The sequence below is a fragment of the Spea bombifrons genome, chromosome 1 (genome assembly GCF_027358695.1).
Source record: "Spea bombifrons isolate aSpeBom1 chromosome 1, aSpeBom1.2.pri, whole genome shotgun sequence".
Lineage (NCBI taxonomy): Eukaryota > Metazoa > Chordata > Amphibia > Anura > Pelobatidae > Spea > Spea bombifrons.
In genome coordinates, this window is record NC_071087.1 from 148,310,787 (window position 1) to 148,327,526 (window position 16,740).

General features: G+C 39.1%; 1 protein-coding gene across 1 annotated transcript in view; it reads left to right on the forward strand.

Moving 5' to 3' along the window:
* Positions 1-16,740, forward strand: part of PDE4D (phosphodiesterase 4D) — a 326,292-nt gene that overhangs the window by 233,311 nt on the left and 76,241 nt on the right. The window contains exons 2-5 of the mRNA XM_053448032.1: positions 9,305-9,496; positions 13,852-13,888; positions 15,648-15,721; positions 16,471-16,520. Of these exons, the coding sequence (XP_053304007.1) occupies positions 9,305-9,496; positions 13,852-13,888; positions 15,648-15,721; positions 16,471-16,520 (353 nt within the window). The remainder of the gene's footprint in view (positions 1-9,304; positions 9,497-13,851; positions 13,889-15,647; positions 15,722-16,470; positions 16,521-16,740) is intronic.

Genomic DNA, 16,740 nt, shown 5'->3' on the forward strand with positions numbered 1-16,740 from the left:
GTATAAAGCAGTGGGTGCCATAAAGCGTGTTATGGGACTTGTTGAAATAGTTAATAAATAATAAATTAAAGAAATAATTTTACATTACGGAATTAGCAAAATGTGATTTGCAGTTGACAGCCAGTTAAGGTAACATTCATGGGATTTTACGAAATCCGTCGATCCCGCTGCTTGGTTAGCTGAGCATTTCAGTAGTTGGATAGACAGCAGGTGACTTGCTTGGTGGCTTATGTTCCTGGCATTATTTTATTCCTTCATTTCTCTTCCCAGCAAGCACATCATTCCCTGGAGGACTCTGCACCATGGGGTATTTTTGGTGCTATTTGAAAAGAACATTTGGCCCATTTAGTCTGCTTGTTTTCCCACTGTAAAGACTGAAATCTTAATCGGCCCTTGGTCTTGTCTTAGACCGAGGATAGTCATCTGCACGTTTGCTGGGAGGCTGTTCCACTTTATATCGATGCGAAAAAAGTATTGGCCCCTTTCCTAATTTCTTCCATTTTTGCGTATTTGTCACATTTGAGTATTTCAGATCATCCAACTAATTTTAATATAAGACAATGTGAGTTAACAAAAAATGCAGCTTTTAAATGACGGGGGACCCACCTGATCGTGTTGAATACACATTTAGCCAGGGGTGTAACTAGAAGCCTCAGGGCCACGGTGCGAGTGCCCCGGGGCTCCCTACCCCCTTTGTAGGTTTCTTACCGTGCAGTCCTGTGGTGGGGGCGCGCGGCCTCTGTCTCGCTGCTCTGCCGCGGTGCGCACAGCTTCACTGCTGAAGCGCCGGCACCCGAAACAGATGCCTCACGCTCCCACCACTGCAGTCGGGGCAGCGCTGAGGCAGGCAGCGGCGAGCAGAGCAGACAGAAGGGTGCCGAGCGGTTGCTGAATACGATCGCTCGGCCCCCCTGACTGGCAGAACTCCAGGGCCCGGGCGCAGTCGCCACCCCGGTAGTTCCGCCACTGCGTTTAGCATCTCACTAATGCTGTATGTAGGTGACAAATAGGATTCTACCTCATGAGACAGATTCCTTGCAGGGATTGCACAATATGTGAGTGATTTATGATATATGAAATGTTCACGCCTCAATAGTAACACACACCTCGTGTGAGCGCGTAACAAGCTGCCACACACTAATACCATGTTTTAGGAATGTAAATCCAATTCTCGTGCATGCGCCACCCAAGTTAGACTCACGTGGGACTTTGGGTGGCGCAGCTCTTTGCTGTTAAATTTTTTATATAAACAGTTTGTAAAGTTATTGATTGTTTCTGCCTGACAACTGTTAATTCAATTCAGTTTTCCTAATCACTTATAAATTGATATGATTTAAAGCTTGCTGAGCACTGCTTCTTTTCAAAGGGTTTTGGTACATTTTAACCCGGTTTTTTTTGTCTGTTTTTGCTATCTGTTTGTTCATCAATGAATCTTCCTTTTATTATTTGCTGCACCCTTACAAATTATCCACCCTTCTTTTCAGGGGCGAAAAGCATACTGTATTTATGTATTTGGAGACTGATTTAATACTATCCTCCCGGCTACATTCATCCCATTGACCTAAAACTACTACCCAAAATACTAAAGGAATAAAATAAAAACCAGAAACTATGCTGATCCTAATAAAATACTGCGATCAGAACTTATTCATTTGCATCTTTATTCCTCTAAACCACCACTTAATAGGAAAGATTATTCCTTTTTTTGTTTTTTATTTTGTCTGATACGGTATCTTGTGATTCTGCCAACATCATCTTGCATCATGTGAATGAACATATGATATTGCTCATAGTAATAAAGCACACTGAAAAACTATGCTCTATGGACCATGCTTAAAAAGTTCAGTGCAATCGACACCAGTGAGACAGGAATAAGGGAATATAGTGTGTTTGGGATATTGTGTAAAACAGTTGGAGAAGGCACTCGGTGTATAATATCAAGGAAGACATTTTTTACATTTCTGTCATTCTTTTACATAAAAGGTCATTTTAGTTCATGCACACAAAATATTACTCTGAAAATCTTTAGCCTAAAGATAAGGCGCTGGCTAAACATTAAAATAAAGGAAATGTCAATAATTCGGTGTTAATCCTGAATCTTTTTATTGCTGGCAGGGTGATGATATATATTTTTTGATTGTACTCTGCATTCCCATTCTGAGTATTCCCTCCACAGCTTGTGAAGCATGAATGTTTTAATACTGCAAGGCCAAAGATTTGTATAAGTGTATATAAAATGTAAAAATATTTCACATGTATGAGTATGGTGTGCAATCCCTTTAGACGGGTTTACATGCGGTCTCGGTTTGAGTTTGTCTATGTAGCTCATTTTACTTTGCTGCAGAATCTGTTAGTGCTTAAGAAGTAAACCATAGTAGAATAAATCCACTGCCAGCGAGATTTTATATGGGAGGAATACAGTTTTCACACTTTGCTCCTCGTACATCGTGTACACATCGGTTTTCACTAAACAGAGAGTTGGCTGGAGAATTGTGTAGAACTCACTTTTTGTTGTAAAAGGGCCATCAACAATAAGCTCAAGGAAGACCTTGAATAATGCATAGATAAATTAGTGAAACTTTAGAGTCTCTTCGCCTATTGTATAACGTATTATAGAAGGCAGCTTAGCTCATCTAGCTTGAAGAACATGCCAGTGTTGGCCCTCTTTAATGCATAGAGAAGGTAGGGAGTAGCTACCACAACGACCCCTTGGTCTATCTTGCACATGTTCTATAATGTCAGTGAAGAGACCTTATGGAGGCAAGTTCAACTGTGTAGTCCTTACTGTTTGCCAGGGCAAGTGTGATCCATGTTGGCTCATTTTTGTGACCAAGGACATAGGGTATACGTCACAAAAAAACTGGTCCTATAGAACACTGGAAAAAATGACAGCCTTATATCCCCTCTGACAATTGGGGCCATAATTTGCGGAGCCAAGCTGTCAAATCGAATGTAACAGAGCTCTGACTGACTACCTTTACATTCAGTGGGTATAAAAGTGTGGGCATTTCCTCCTGGTGCCAACATTGCTGACGTGGCCAAGGAATCCCCATAGTGAGGCAGGGATTTGCAGGGTCTGTGGAGACCATGAACAGGCCTCCTACCACAGTAAGTCACTGACTGATCGCACAGGCAGGCTGTACACAGCACTTAAAGGGTCCTCGTAGGAAACGTACAGCGAAACCCTCTGCTGTACAGGGGAACCCTACAGGGCAACCCCCTGACTGTTGTGCAGTCTTCATTTTATTAACATGGTTTTAAGGGTATTTTGATATCTGTGACCACTATTGAAGTTAGCATCCCACCATGCTAAATAAAAAATAAAAAAAAAGTTATACACATCTTGTAATATGTGCCCGATATCACCTAAAATAAATGAAAATCCTGGGCATATAGGTTGATTTCCACATCAAACCAAATTAATGAATATATATGTTTTTTCCCCCATTGGCTCTAACTTTGTGTAGTGAAAAAAATTTGTAAATGTGTTTTAGGGTTACGATTTTTTTTTTTAAAAAGCCTTCTGAAAAACAAACCAATATATAACTTATGTGAACTTAAGTGAGAAAGAAGATGAACAGAGACATGAAAATTGCTGCTGTTTTGTAGTGTAAAAAGGCCTTGGTCCTTAAAGGGTTCAAATCAGCGCTTAAAAAAATATATATATATATATGTCCTTGCAAAATTACTTTTTTTTCTGTTGCTCTTGTAACAAAATTTCTAAATTGCTTAATATAAAATCATCTAAACTAAATGCAACTAAATGCCTTCTCAGCCAATTTAGAGAGTAAGCCTCTTGACACCGAAAGGGTACAGTTTAATATAACTTGATATATTGAGCGCGTGTTTTAAATTCTTGCTGCCTTAGTTTTCAAACCAAGTGCAGACTAGTGATGGTAAAATATAACAAAATATCCATTTAGCTAAAATAAACACCACGGAAGAATTGTAGTTAATACGCAAGACATTCTGAAGACGTAACGAAGAGTATACAAAGGCCTCGGGGCTTTTCTGGGTGTGCTGAATACTAAATGCCTTGAAATGAAGATTTGTTCCAGGGAATCAAGGAAAGTGACGTATTCTGCTTGGTGCGATGAGCCAGCAGGGCTTATTCCTTACAAACAGGAACTGTAACGGCAAACGTGTAATTAAAGTCACAGACGGGCTTAAAAAGGCAACATGCTTTTTAGAAATCCCCAGCAATTTAATAAAATCTCCCTTTTGAGGGACTCTGTGTAATGATGTGATGGTAGGTTTAGGCTACTGGATTTGAAGTCATAATTCCGTTTAATTACTGGTTCTTTCAGGAAAATGGAAATGGAGTGGTTTTCCTGGTCTCTTTGGAATGAGAAAATAGCTCTACTATACAATTTTCATCTATGTGAAAGTAGGTTTTATGATACATGCAAAGTGATGGAGACCCACGGAGCAAGCTAAAACTAGGAGCCTGCTCAGTGCATGGAATAAAGATGGGTGATCCAACAAGAGCGTTGGGTTCTAGAGACCCCAATGCATAAAGCCTGAAACGAGCAATAAAGTACGGTGAAGATGTGTGAGATGGGTTGGATTTGGGCCATGCTTGCTGAAAATTAGGTGGAGAATAGAGTAGTCAGAAATTGGGTTATAAGTACACTTGGGAATGGGATTATTCCGCCGGGTCAACAGTTCTCCTTCCTACTACAAGAGGAAGAAGAGGACTTTCGCTACAGTATCAGAGTTTTTATACTTTAGACAAGTAAAAGTGACTATACTCTTTGTGTGTTCAGATCACTTATTTTTCTAGTCTGTTTGCTCATTAAATGAGATGTGTATTATGCTTTTAGTATGGCTCCTGATGTCCTTTCAGTACTGATGACACTTATCACTGTATTGGGCTTGTTATTGTTATTAACGAGCCGGAAACCTGTATAAAAGCTTTTTTTTTTTTTTTTTTTTTTTTTTAATCCCCCAGCACTTTTTATACACATTTGTCATATTTGGAAATTCCATACATCCATATCCCCACCAGCTGTGTGTTGTATTTCTATACTGTTCTATCCAGTGATAATTTGTAAATATGCCTTTAAACCTCTGTCTTATTTTTAATAATGTGCCTAATGTGCTTTCTTTAGTATTGAGTTATGTTACGCTGCTGTGAGTGCTCTGTGAACTGCGGCTACCAAGTTCCTAATAGAAGCTATAAATTCTACATTGTTGGGAATCCATAGGGGCTGAGCCACCCAACCTGGCTACAAGGCCAATTTGGTGCATGCTCCTGGTCCATTTAGCACCTTCTGTCATGGCTAATAGAATTTCCATAGAATTCCACAAAGCCACAAATACTGATTATTAAAGGTCACAACAGTCTAGCTGTTACACCAAGCTTAAATGGGCAATGGGTTTCTCACTTGAAGAAATCTCATATCTTTTCAAGTTGTAAACAGCGTTGAGGCTCTTGTGGCCGTCTAGCCTTCTCCTGGCAAGATGGCGCCGTAGAGGGAAGCTGGACATCCTGGAGCAGCCAAGATATGGTGTCTGTAATTGCGCGAACACCTAAGTCCTAATATTATTCCGACAAGGAAATAAAAAATAAAAAATCTAGTGGGGAATGAATCAAAATCTTTCCACAATCTTTTTTTTCTTTTTTGTTTTATATCACTCCAAAGATACAAGGCCAGGCAGAGGGAAAAATACTGTGGTCTGAGTACTACTCCACCAAAGACATAATAAACATGAATACAAATACACTTTGGTTTAGATATCTGTGCAGTATTAGTATTTATTTAAAGGAACAACACCACCGTATTTGTAGCATACCCGTGTGGTTATGTCAAATCAGCTTTTTAAAAAAAAAATGCATTGCTAGTCTAGTTTGTCCATGATGGCACGCGTAGGTATGCACGGTATTAATGAATAGCAACCAAGCCAGGAACAAGGATTAAAGGAGCTGGTGATGCAGCGCTTGCGTATAGCCTTCTTAATGCACTGTCATGAGGATTACTGATTGAAACCAGCTTCAAATAAAACTGAATCGGTTTATTTAAGAGTTCCACTGAGCACCGGTTTCAGTTGAGGTTTATTTGTAATAAGTAATACGCTGTACTACGCTCAAACGCAATACTTGTGATGGTTGAATTACCCTTTGAGCTTCTTCCAGAAGTCAAACAAGTATTCCATTGTGATCTTGTAAGCTTGCAATTATCGGCGGTCCTTCCTGTTTCTAAAGCGATAGGCTTTGCTGGTGTATGCGACTGATAGTCTGATTGCTTTCGACTTACTTTTTTGAGAGAAACAGGCCATGCAACCTGTTTGTAATAAGATAAAATAATGACCATATCTGACACGGCAGGGGACGCGTAAATGGAACCAGTCGTTAACCCATTGGCATCCAAGGGTTTAGGTGGCTTTCATCCATGATACATTGACAACAAATCACCTTTTTCTTATTTAATACATTCATACATTCATAATAAGATAAAATAATGACCATATCTGACACAGCAGGGGACGCGTAAATGGAACCAGTCGTTAACCCATTGGCATCCAAGGGTTTAGGTGGCTTTCATCCATGATACATTGACAACAAATCACCTCTTTCTTATTTAATACATTCATACATATACACATATATATACATATACACACACACATATGAGGAATCGGTCTTGCTCTTGTATAGATCTTATTTGTAGTAAAGTTTTTGCTCAATCGACTTGTATGGCATGGGATAGACTTGTGGCTATCCTGAATATAAGACTAAACCAAGGATCGTGTACGGTTTAAGTCTCTTACAGCAGAAATAATGGGCCAGAAGATTCTGATGACTTCAGATTCTATGTTTCTATAACCCGCTGCACTCAAACGGTTAAAACTGGGGAAAAAATAATTTGCTAAATAAAATTAAAAATAGAAATGTTATCCTTATATGGAAAGTGAAAACCTCTAATCGCCAGACTTTTGTGGATTTATTGGCATAAAATTGCTCCCGCAGTGGGGTCCATGGATCATTTCCATGCACTGTAGTGAAGCTGTATGACACGTATGCACGTGTAAGTTCTTTTGCAGTCGTGTTTGCTTTAAGACGACATGTTTTAACACTTTCAGTTCCAGGTGGCTAGGAAGCAGACTATTATTTTAGAGAAATATGGTAACCAGAGCTGTCAAAGCTGATTGTTCCACTTTAAAGCAGATTTACCAGTTTCCCCTAAATAATACGTTTTACAACACTATGCAACAAATAAACCCATGTAACCGTGTAGGAATGAAGATGCAAAGCAATATTTATGTAATAAAACCCACCTGATTATTGAATACTAAATGATGGCTTCGTACACACCCAGCAAAATGATTAAATATTAAAATTTCTTTTTTTTTTTTTGATTCCTGAGGATTTCTTCACACTATATGGCCATGCTGTATATTGCTTTGTCCCCCACTAAATCAAAGTACCCCAATGTTAATGGATCCTGTCTAATTCCAACATGTCTATATTGCTTACCGTGGAACTATAAGACTTTTCATCCTCCAAAATTCTAGAAGCCCAGATAAATCTTCAAAAGTTTATTTCAAACCAAAAGCTGCGTTGGCTTCTTCTGCCGTATACAAGCCTAACACCCCCGACACCCCACTTGTTATAAAAATAAAATGGTTTCACTGCAGTCTGTGGAATAATTGATGTATTCTGGTATGATATCCGTTGTAATTGAATCCGGACCGATAGTTGTCTCCAGGTATAATTGCACTTTGAATGTAAAAACTTGTTAGAATAAACTCGATTTTCTTTATTAGCAACCTGCCTGCACTGGTAGATTGTTGCTTAATCGGAGGCGATATTTCCAGTTTGAGGATGGTGGCTGTGACTTGTGTTTCTGGAACACTTTTAATGTAACGCCAAGTTAATAATGTTTGACTAGCAATATAACGAATATATTTAATAATCATAATTGTCTCTAAACACTGACTCTAGAATAGATCAATATAGATAACTGTCGGGATCGGTAACTCCATATACTTGGCCAAGTGCTGACCTGTATCTCCCCCGGATCTTTCCTCGTACTTTTCTCGGGGGGCTCCCTTCCGGCTTTCATTATTTTGCCTATAATATTGGATATTGAGCTGTATACTTTTGTAGCATTTTCTAATGGGTTTCCCATCCTGAAGTTCTCTCCCTGTTCTTCCCGACCCTTACAGGCTGTCCAACAATAGAAGAAAAACTTTGTTAAATGATCATGCAAAGCACGAGAAAAAGTTATAGTGCTTTATTTTAATCTACAAACATTAATACTTAGTTGTAGTTAGTGTTACAGAAAAGTAAAATGTAGGTATTGAGAAAAGTGACGGATTTTCCTTAATAAAGTCGTAGTTTAGACAGTAAAGTGCACTTGGTATTGTTTGCCAATAACTTTGGGTAGATACCCAGCTCTGGTGAGGGCTATTGAAAGGCAAAGTGCAACTACGCGGCTACAAGTGAATAGCAAATCCCATGATGTCCTGCTAGCCTGGTGGGGGGTTACTTCTTCATGTCCCTGGAGGGGTTCCTTGCGCTGTATAATTCCATTCTAACAGAGAAGGTAGTATTTGTACACGATGCTCTGCCTGTTAAATATTGGTAGACGCCAGGAAGCACCCATTTGAGTTGGCATTACTTCCGGGACACCAGTAGTGAAATGCAATGTTTAAATAACACCGATTTCACTATTCAAAGTGTAAGGGCGGAAATATTTTCTAAAGCAAACATGGCATTGGACCGGCTGTGGGCATGCCATGTAACGACACTGCTGCTTGAATGATTAAACGCATGCCAAAGAGTTTGATTTATCAGACAGCATTACATAGAATGGTAGCACAGACAAACATAATATACAGTTGGTGATAAGACGCTGGCTCAGAACCAAAGTAGAGAAACTGCTTGTAGTCCGCAATAAGGTCAGATAACTCTCGATGGTCACCCCTGTTGAACTTTAAGGCCAGATTTGTCATACATGTACCGATATAACCTGTCACATTATGTTGTGTTTCTTGACATAGTAAGTAGCACGTAATGAATGGATGATTATAGGGATAATAGAATGTGCTTTTGGACAAGCTGGAAAATAATCGATCAAAGGACAGAATAATCGGCAAAAATGTTGGCAATGTCTCAATGAGTGTTAGGATTTTCTAAAAAATTCCCTATAATTTTCTTGCCTTTATTATTTGGGGGGAAACATCTGTTGAAGTGAAAATGAGCATTTGCTAAACTGTAGTTATTAACCTTGCCAATACAATAGATTATGGACATCTCCACGTTTTTGTTTGGCTATAACACTTTATTTTCCTGTTTCAGCTTTGATGTGGACAATGGCACATCATCGGGACGGAGTCCCCTGGATCCCATGACAAGCCCAGGGTCAGGGCTGATTCTACAGGCCAACTTTGTTCACAGTCAACGAAGGGAATCCTTCCTGTACAGGTCAGACAGCGACTATGACCTCTCTCCGAAATCCATGTCCAGAAACTCCTCCATCGCTAGCGACATGTAAGTGAAAGGTAGCAATATGTTGTCCCGATTTACAAACATTGAGTAATCTTACAGATTTTTGTTCTCTAGCAGATTAATATTTAAAACATTGGAAAGGAATTAATTTAATTAGCATTTAATGTAATGTAATATGGGTGCAAGATGGCGTTTTCACAACATGTGGAGGGCCGGAGTGTTTTTCTGTTTGGTAGATAGTGCCATCTTTGCACCCACACAGCTTGTCAGTGGCATCTAAATAGGATGATTTGGTTTAAGAAAGCTGTGGTTTCAGTTCCTTCACTTCACTATTCATTATGAAGGACCAACGCTGGCAAGTTTCTCCAGACTGAAGTGGATCTGCATAATCCAATGGGTGAGGAAACGGAAGAAATCACACTGATTTAACTATACATATTACAGGGCCAGCAAAGCTTTTCCTGCAGGAGAGCTGAAACACACAACTCTCCTGCTAGTACTTCCGTCAACTCTCCCGTTAGATGAGGACTACCTTGGTCGCCGACGATGATGAGCATGATGGTTTATATGCTGCTCGAATTTTAAGATGTGGAATGGGTTAGAAGTCTAAGCCGGGATACACAATTTATATGCACTGCACTCCGCTCGTAATCACAATAGTTATATTTAGCCTTGTGTTTACTTAGTGAATTGCCTTGGAAAATTTGCTGTGGAGGAAGAAATGCTATTTACATATAATAGTCTGTATTATCCACACTTTTATATGTGACAATAAGGCCAATAATAGCAGGTAAATGTGTTAAAAAGAAAGACTGATACTTGTGATAGACCTGTTCTGATTCACAAGTTATAAAATGTCCCTAAACGCAGTGTCTGTGATATAGTTTACCCCCTTTTTAATAGCAATTTGGTAAACGAACAACGTGAAAGCGAGTCCAGGGACAATTAGTTTGTTTTCTAGTCAGGTTACCAAAAGGTTTGGTTTCAGATGCCGGTTGCACTGTAGTAAATTTTGCAGCTCCTAATCCGCTATATAGTAGATATCATCACATTTAAATAAGGGTTTAGTGGAAATCTTCCTACAACTCATTGACTCCATTATATATTATGAAGGACCAACCCCAGCGAGCAGTGGGTTTGGGCAACTTGGGCCGGTTCAGGGCAGACTGCATTCTTCAGAGGGTGTAAAGTTTATACCGAAATAAAAATGATATTTTAATCTTGTTTACAGTGACACCTGTATGAGTTATTTCTCCCTTTCTAGAGTTTCCTTTTTGTTTCCTAATTCTTATTACATGACTAAGAAACACACACACACACACACACACACACACACACACACACACACACACACACACACACACACACACACACACACACACTGTACACAACAATCTGCTTAACTTTCTACATGGCCACTTAGAAGTTGAGTTTGGGTTGAGCTCTATCTATTCCAACGTATCAGAACAACCACTTTGTGTTACTATTGTTGTTTTTTTAAAAAAAAAAATGGGCATAAACTGCAGTAGAAGTTTCTTTGAAAAGCTGTAGTCGAGTTAGGAAAGAAGTAGTCATTATCAACAATGAGAGGAGCATGTGTGGAGCGAGATAGCAGCCGTGGCATGAAGAATAGTTACTATAAATACGTAAGTGGTGTAGACATGCGTAGCTGGTTCCTCTGCGAGTCCTTTGATAGCGTGTGCTAGAATGTCTGATTATACCCATATACTGGAATGCCAGGGACTGGGATCACTAGATATCCGGGGCTGTATTAGTTATTTATAGCATTTCTGACAAATGATCTGTACTATACGAGAATACAAAATAATTACCAACTTTGTGTGCATCAGCAGAGCAATAGTTTAAATACCTATATGATATATTTGGCCCCCTGGCCCCCAGCATAGTTTAGATTATTTCCCAGCGCAGGCATACGATGCCGAAGTATTTATAGCATAACTGGGACCCTTACAATAGAGATCTCTAACCGGCCCTCCGAGTAATCGAGGCATTGGGAGCCGTAGGCCATGCTACCCTAGGCCAGAATACAGGCCACTATAAAGACATGTTTTAGATTTGTGACAACCAACCCTATTCTTCTACTGAAATGACCACATGTAGGTGTTTCCTCATGATATTCCAGACAGGGGGCATCTTTAATTCTAACAGGGCCCTGGGCAATCCCTGCGGTTGGGCCGCATACATACTGTATATAGTCTGTATGCCCATGCTAGCTCATCCTAATTCAGATTCATTTAAATTTTAACGAAATTTGACAAACGAGGAGGGGCCTGAATGAAACAAAAGAAATCCAATGCATTCATTCGCTTGTATACTCTCATGTTCTCGCTGTCATCCTTCCTCATGCTCTTTCTCATATGCTTTGACTTCCGTGTCCTTGTCTCCGTTCCCGCAGCTTTGCTTCTTATCTTGCCTCTTTCTTCGGTCTTTGTCTGCTTCTCCCCTTGTCTTCTTTCTTCTCACTTCAGCTAAAGGGCAGAGCCCCAAGATGCACCCTATCCCCCAATCGGTAGGGCTGCGGGGAGGCTATTCCCGTGACGCCACACTTTTTCACACTGACGCCACACTATTTCTCAGATAGGCCAGAATAATGCTTTAGGACCTTAATCTTTAACTACTTGGGTGCCAGAGCAATATGCAATATTCCAACCTTGCATCACTTCACTGACAGGGAAAATATTAACTTGGTTTCAGATTTAAATTCACTGCAGAGCAACTCACTATTCTCAGTCTAATGCAAACGGTCAGTTTCCCCCTAAGTTCTATATTATTAGTACTTCTCCAAAATCAGTAAAGAATGGGTTTATGAGAATTTGTTCTGTCAATGATACCCAGGATGTTTTTTAGCACTTTTTGAGCCAGTATTCCACAAATAAACACAGAACCTGACTGCAGAGTAGAACCGTTCAATACTCTGCCCGTTATTCCTCTCGTAACAACTCAAACCTTAATCAGTCCTCAGTTTTAGATTCAGAATAGCCACTTGCCTCTCTTAAGCATGTTTAAAGTATCTTACTGTATTAACCTCTACCTCTCCTGCTGGGAGGCTGTTCCACTTATCTGTGTATTTGTCCCTTTTGAGAGCCAGCGAGTACTTCTGCTGTGCATATGTTGAAGGGTGGACTATGACTGTGTTTATTAATCTTGCAGATGGCTATATATCACAGGAACTGATTTTCTGACAAAATATCTGGAAATCCAATTAGGAAGAAGTTAGCCTGTAAAGTTCTCCATGAAATCCATAAATACGTGGGATACATTTATGGAGTATTTTTTTAAACATTTTGTCCAGGAAAGGCATGAAAGCTATTTGGATAATACTAAAAATAACTTCTGGTATAACATAAGTAAGTTGTCCTGGGAATGGATCGTATGTCTGTGGCCGCATACGAGAACCTCTGCCTCGCCCAGTCTATATGTTAATACGTTTGGAACGGTATCTTTAAAGGCCTGTGTAGAAGAAAAAGTAGTTATTTTATGGATTAAAGAGAAATATAGAATATATGTTTCTGCTGGATGTCAGAGTTCTAAACGTTCTGTATTCCTTCTCAAAGCATTAGTCATAATTTTTTTTTGTAGCAATTTAATTGTTGGTACAAACATTCTACTATATAACCTGCAGATTTTAATTTTCATTCATTGAAACCAGGGAAGGCCTGGCAATTTTCAGCTCAGGGGCAACCCCAGGAAAAGACCCAGTTATATGACGGCCAAAAACATGCTTAGTCGTCCAGTCCTGTCAGAGACACGTTCACCGAATGGGGGCTGTGCAGAAATCCTACGATAGGGTTCTGGAATAAATCAATTTACTGCCGCAATCTGTGTTACTAGACACCCCCAATTGCTGCATGTGGGATTGCGTCACAATAGTGGCCCATAAACTTCAAATTTAAACAAATTTAAAATGCATCTTTTTGCAAGTGAAATCTAATTTTTTGTTTATTTTCAATTATGGTGTGTCTGTGTAACCTTAAAAGGACCAAAGCTGCAACATTGTAGATTGTAAGCTCATTTGAGCAGGCCCTCCTTACTAAATTATTTGATGCACTACTTGGTTACCTACTGAACGGCGCTGCGGAATATGATGACGCTAAATTAATAAATTATTATATATCTAGGTCTGGCTCATGATTTGAGGAGGAATGCTGCCTCAACCTCCACCTCTCTTAGTATTTTGGTCCTCACCACCATCTGTAGAGATGCTTGCGATTATTTGACTTCTGTGTGTAGGTAGATGCGCCAAGCCATGCAAGTGGCCGGACTTTTAATTATGTTTATTAAACAGGCAACTAACAAACTAGATGTTCTCTTTTCATTCTAGAAATACTCTTAACAAAAAGGCATTTTTTCACAATGTTTCTATTTTTTTTTTCTAGACATGGAGATGACTTGATTGTAACACCATTTGCTCAGGTATGTTATGGAAATGAATGATTCTGTTATAATAATGTACCGTGTTATTTCAGTGCATACAGTTCTTGGTTTCAGAAAGTTATATAAATGTCTACATTCTTATCTAGGGTTATATAAAATCTCTGCATTAATATTATTATTATTAAAAATGAGTATATAAATGCCTGCTTTTATCATTAAATAGTGGTAATTTATACACGTATTTGTTATGCAGTTGGTTAATATCCAAACTTTAGCTTTTTTTCAGGTCTTTTTTAATCTATTTTATCGTACTAAAAAGTAGGGAAATGGAAATACACTTGTGCATTGAAATTTTACTTTTAACAACATTCCCGTTTTTTCATACTGACTAATACATTGATTATCTAAAGCTTGGAAGCAGTTGATAGAAAAAAAGTTTAGGTTCATTTTAGTCATCTGGAGCATTTAGAAAGTGAATGAACCTTACTAATCTGTAAATCACTGCAATTAACCATCCAACACAACGTGTTCAAACCTTTTTATGCAGAATTCAACCCCAACCTTTGACTTCTTCCCAAAAGACCACTCCAAACAATAACAAATGTAATAAAACAATTTATGGGCACATTGGGTAAGATTAAGTTTCCTGATGTTCAAGCTGGTAGTCTTTAAAGATTCAAAAGTTTAACTAAACATATGACAACGTTATCTGGTTCTTCTGTATAAGATTAAACCATATATTCTGGAATGAAAGCACAAATAGATCAGTAAACAATACCAGGGCCAGTCTTAGTGCCAGGCAAGTCAACAGTGACCCCAGCGTGTACAAGTCAGCCTGGTATCGGCCAGGATCCCTGACGGTTTGTGGGGAACATGCTCAAGAGATGTATTCTAAAAGTATAAAAAGGCATGAGGGTGTACTGGTGTGAGAAACAAAGGGGCATCTTGCCTGGGGGGCTGTTTGGTTTAGGACAGGCCCTGAGCAGTACCATACGAAGAGTGATAGTTAAACGAAGTTAGATAATACCCACTATACAGCGCAGCAGAATATGATGGCGCTATATAAAACAATACAATAATAATGGTCAAGTGTCCGAAAGAGTTAGACTGCGTAAGCCTGAAAGGACGTTACTAGAGCACCACCTGGTGGCCGCAAGGACCAGTAAAGAGACGAAGACATAAATCTGAGTCCGAGACTTTTTGTGGACCAGTAAATGCCAAAAGGCAATAGTTCACGGCACCAAAATTTTGATATTAAACATTTGCATTCATCCTCTGCTTAGCAGCATTATTATACCGCACCAGAATAAAATCACCATGTACTGAAAATAATCTTCCCAACTATAAAAGCGATAGGCGAGTCATTTGTCCTGTGAGCTAACATGATATCTGGAACAGAAGATGTATCATTGCATAAAGTTTCTCATGGAAACAGTAACCTTATATCCAGGGGATAGAGATTTTTTAAATTTATTTTTGGCAATTTTATAGTAGTAGATTTGGCCGCATTCATCATTTTTTCCAACCGTAAAATTACAATTTAAAATCTGGTATGCATGAAATAATGAATTATGCACAATTATAAGTAATTAAAAATATATATTTCCATGGAGGGCATGAGCATTGGCCAATACTGATGTTTCTAATGCCAATTTAGTTACAAATGTTTTTAATTCAGCAGTAGGTAGGACAGAACCTTTAATGTGGTTTTGCCCGCTATGATGCCCTAACGGTGTTATGTCTTGGTATGTAAAATATACATTTTATGATTGTTTACCATGGGGGGTTTGTATTTCAGGTACTGGCCAGTCTGCGTACTGTAAGGAATAATTTTGCTGCATTAACCAACATGCAAGATCGGGCACCCAGCAAGTGAGTATCGGAGACCTCGTGGATTTATACAAATATGTTTGCCACATAGACTCAGGTTTGGACTAAAAATAATAATTTGCACAGTGCAACTGCTGTAAGAGGAACCGCTGAGAAAGTCTGGGCACTCTTTGTTCTCTTACGATGTCTTCACAGCAAGCAGGCGTGTTACTGGGTTGTGATCTGGGGTAAAGCCCGATAATAAATTTTTACCCACCCTTCTGCGACTCCTTTCCGTTCATATGCATAAAACTGAAGCTAACTAAAATAGAAGCATTCCCAAGACCCTATATATCTTTACCCCGCGATATGCTTCTGGCTTCCCCCATCATATCAGTGCCACGTCTATGGGCAGCCTTTAGGATTACCCAGGTGTCCTTGTCTCTGTTATGTGAAGCTGATCACTGCCAGTCTGGATGGCTGTTGTTGATGTTATGTGGCTATAACCAGTGGTTTATCGGCTGGTAAGCCCATCTTTAAAGTAAGAGAAAGTTATACAGCATATACATTTGTGCCATCCATAAAAAAAATATTCAGACTATAATAAAATAATATTTTAACAATATAAATTGACGCAAATACTGCTTATATTACCAGGACCCTTTTATACCGCCCTGTGGTCTGTATTCCATTTGGTTGGAAAGCATTAGTGTTAGTTTTGTGTTCTGCTTCCTGATGAATTCATTTAGCTAACTGGTGTGATGGGCGGCTTCAAAGTAAAATTTAATTCTAACAAATCTTGTTCTTTTCAGGCGTTCAACAATGTGTAACCAACCATCCATCAACAAAGCAAATATACCAGGTACCCCAAAATCTAACGCAAACTTTCCGTTACCTAAAATATGTTGTGCGATATTCTAAAAATCAGCATTCGGACATAAAGTATGTTTTCTGGGGGTTTTTTTATGCTGTATTAATACTAAAAAAATCTGGCCGTATCTGAGTAATGTGGCTTTTCATTTTAACGTGAGTGTGACTTTTGAGTGTTGCGTTCATAATGTTCGGATATGTCTCATGCTATG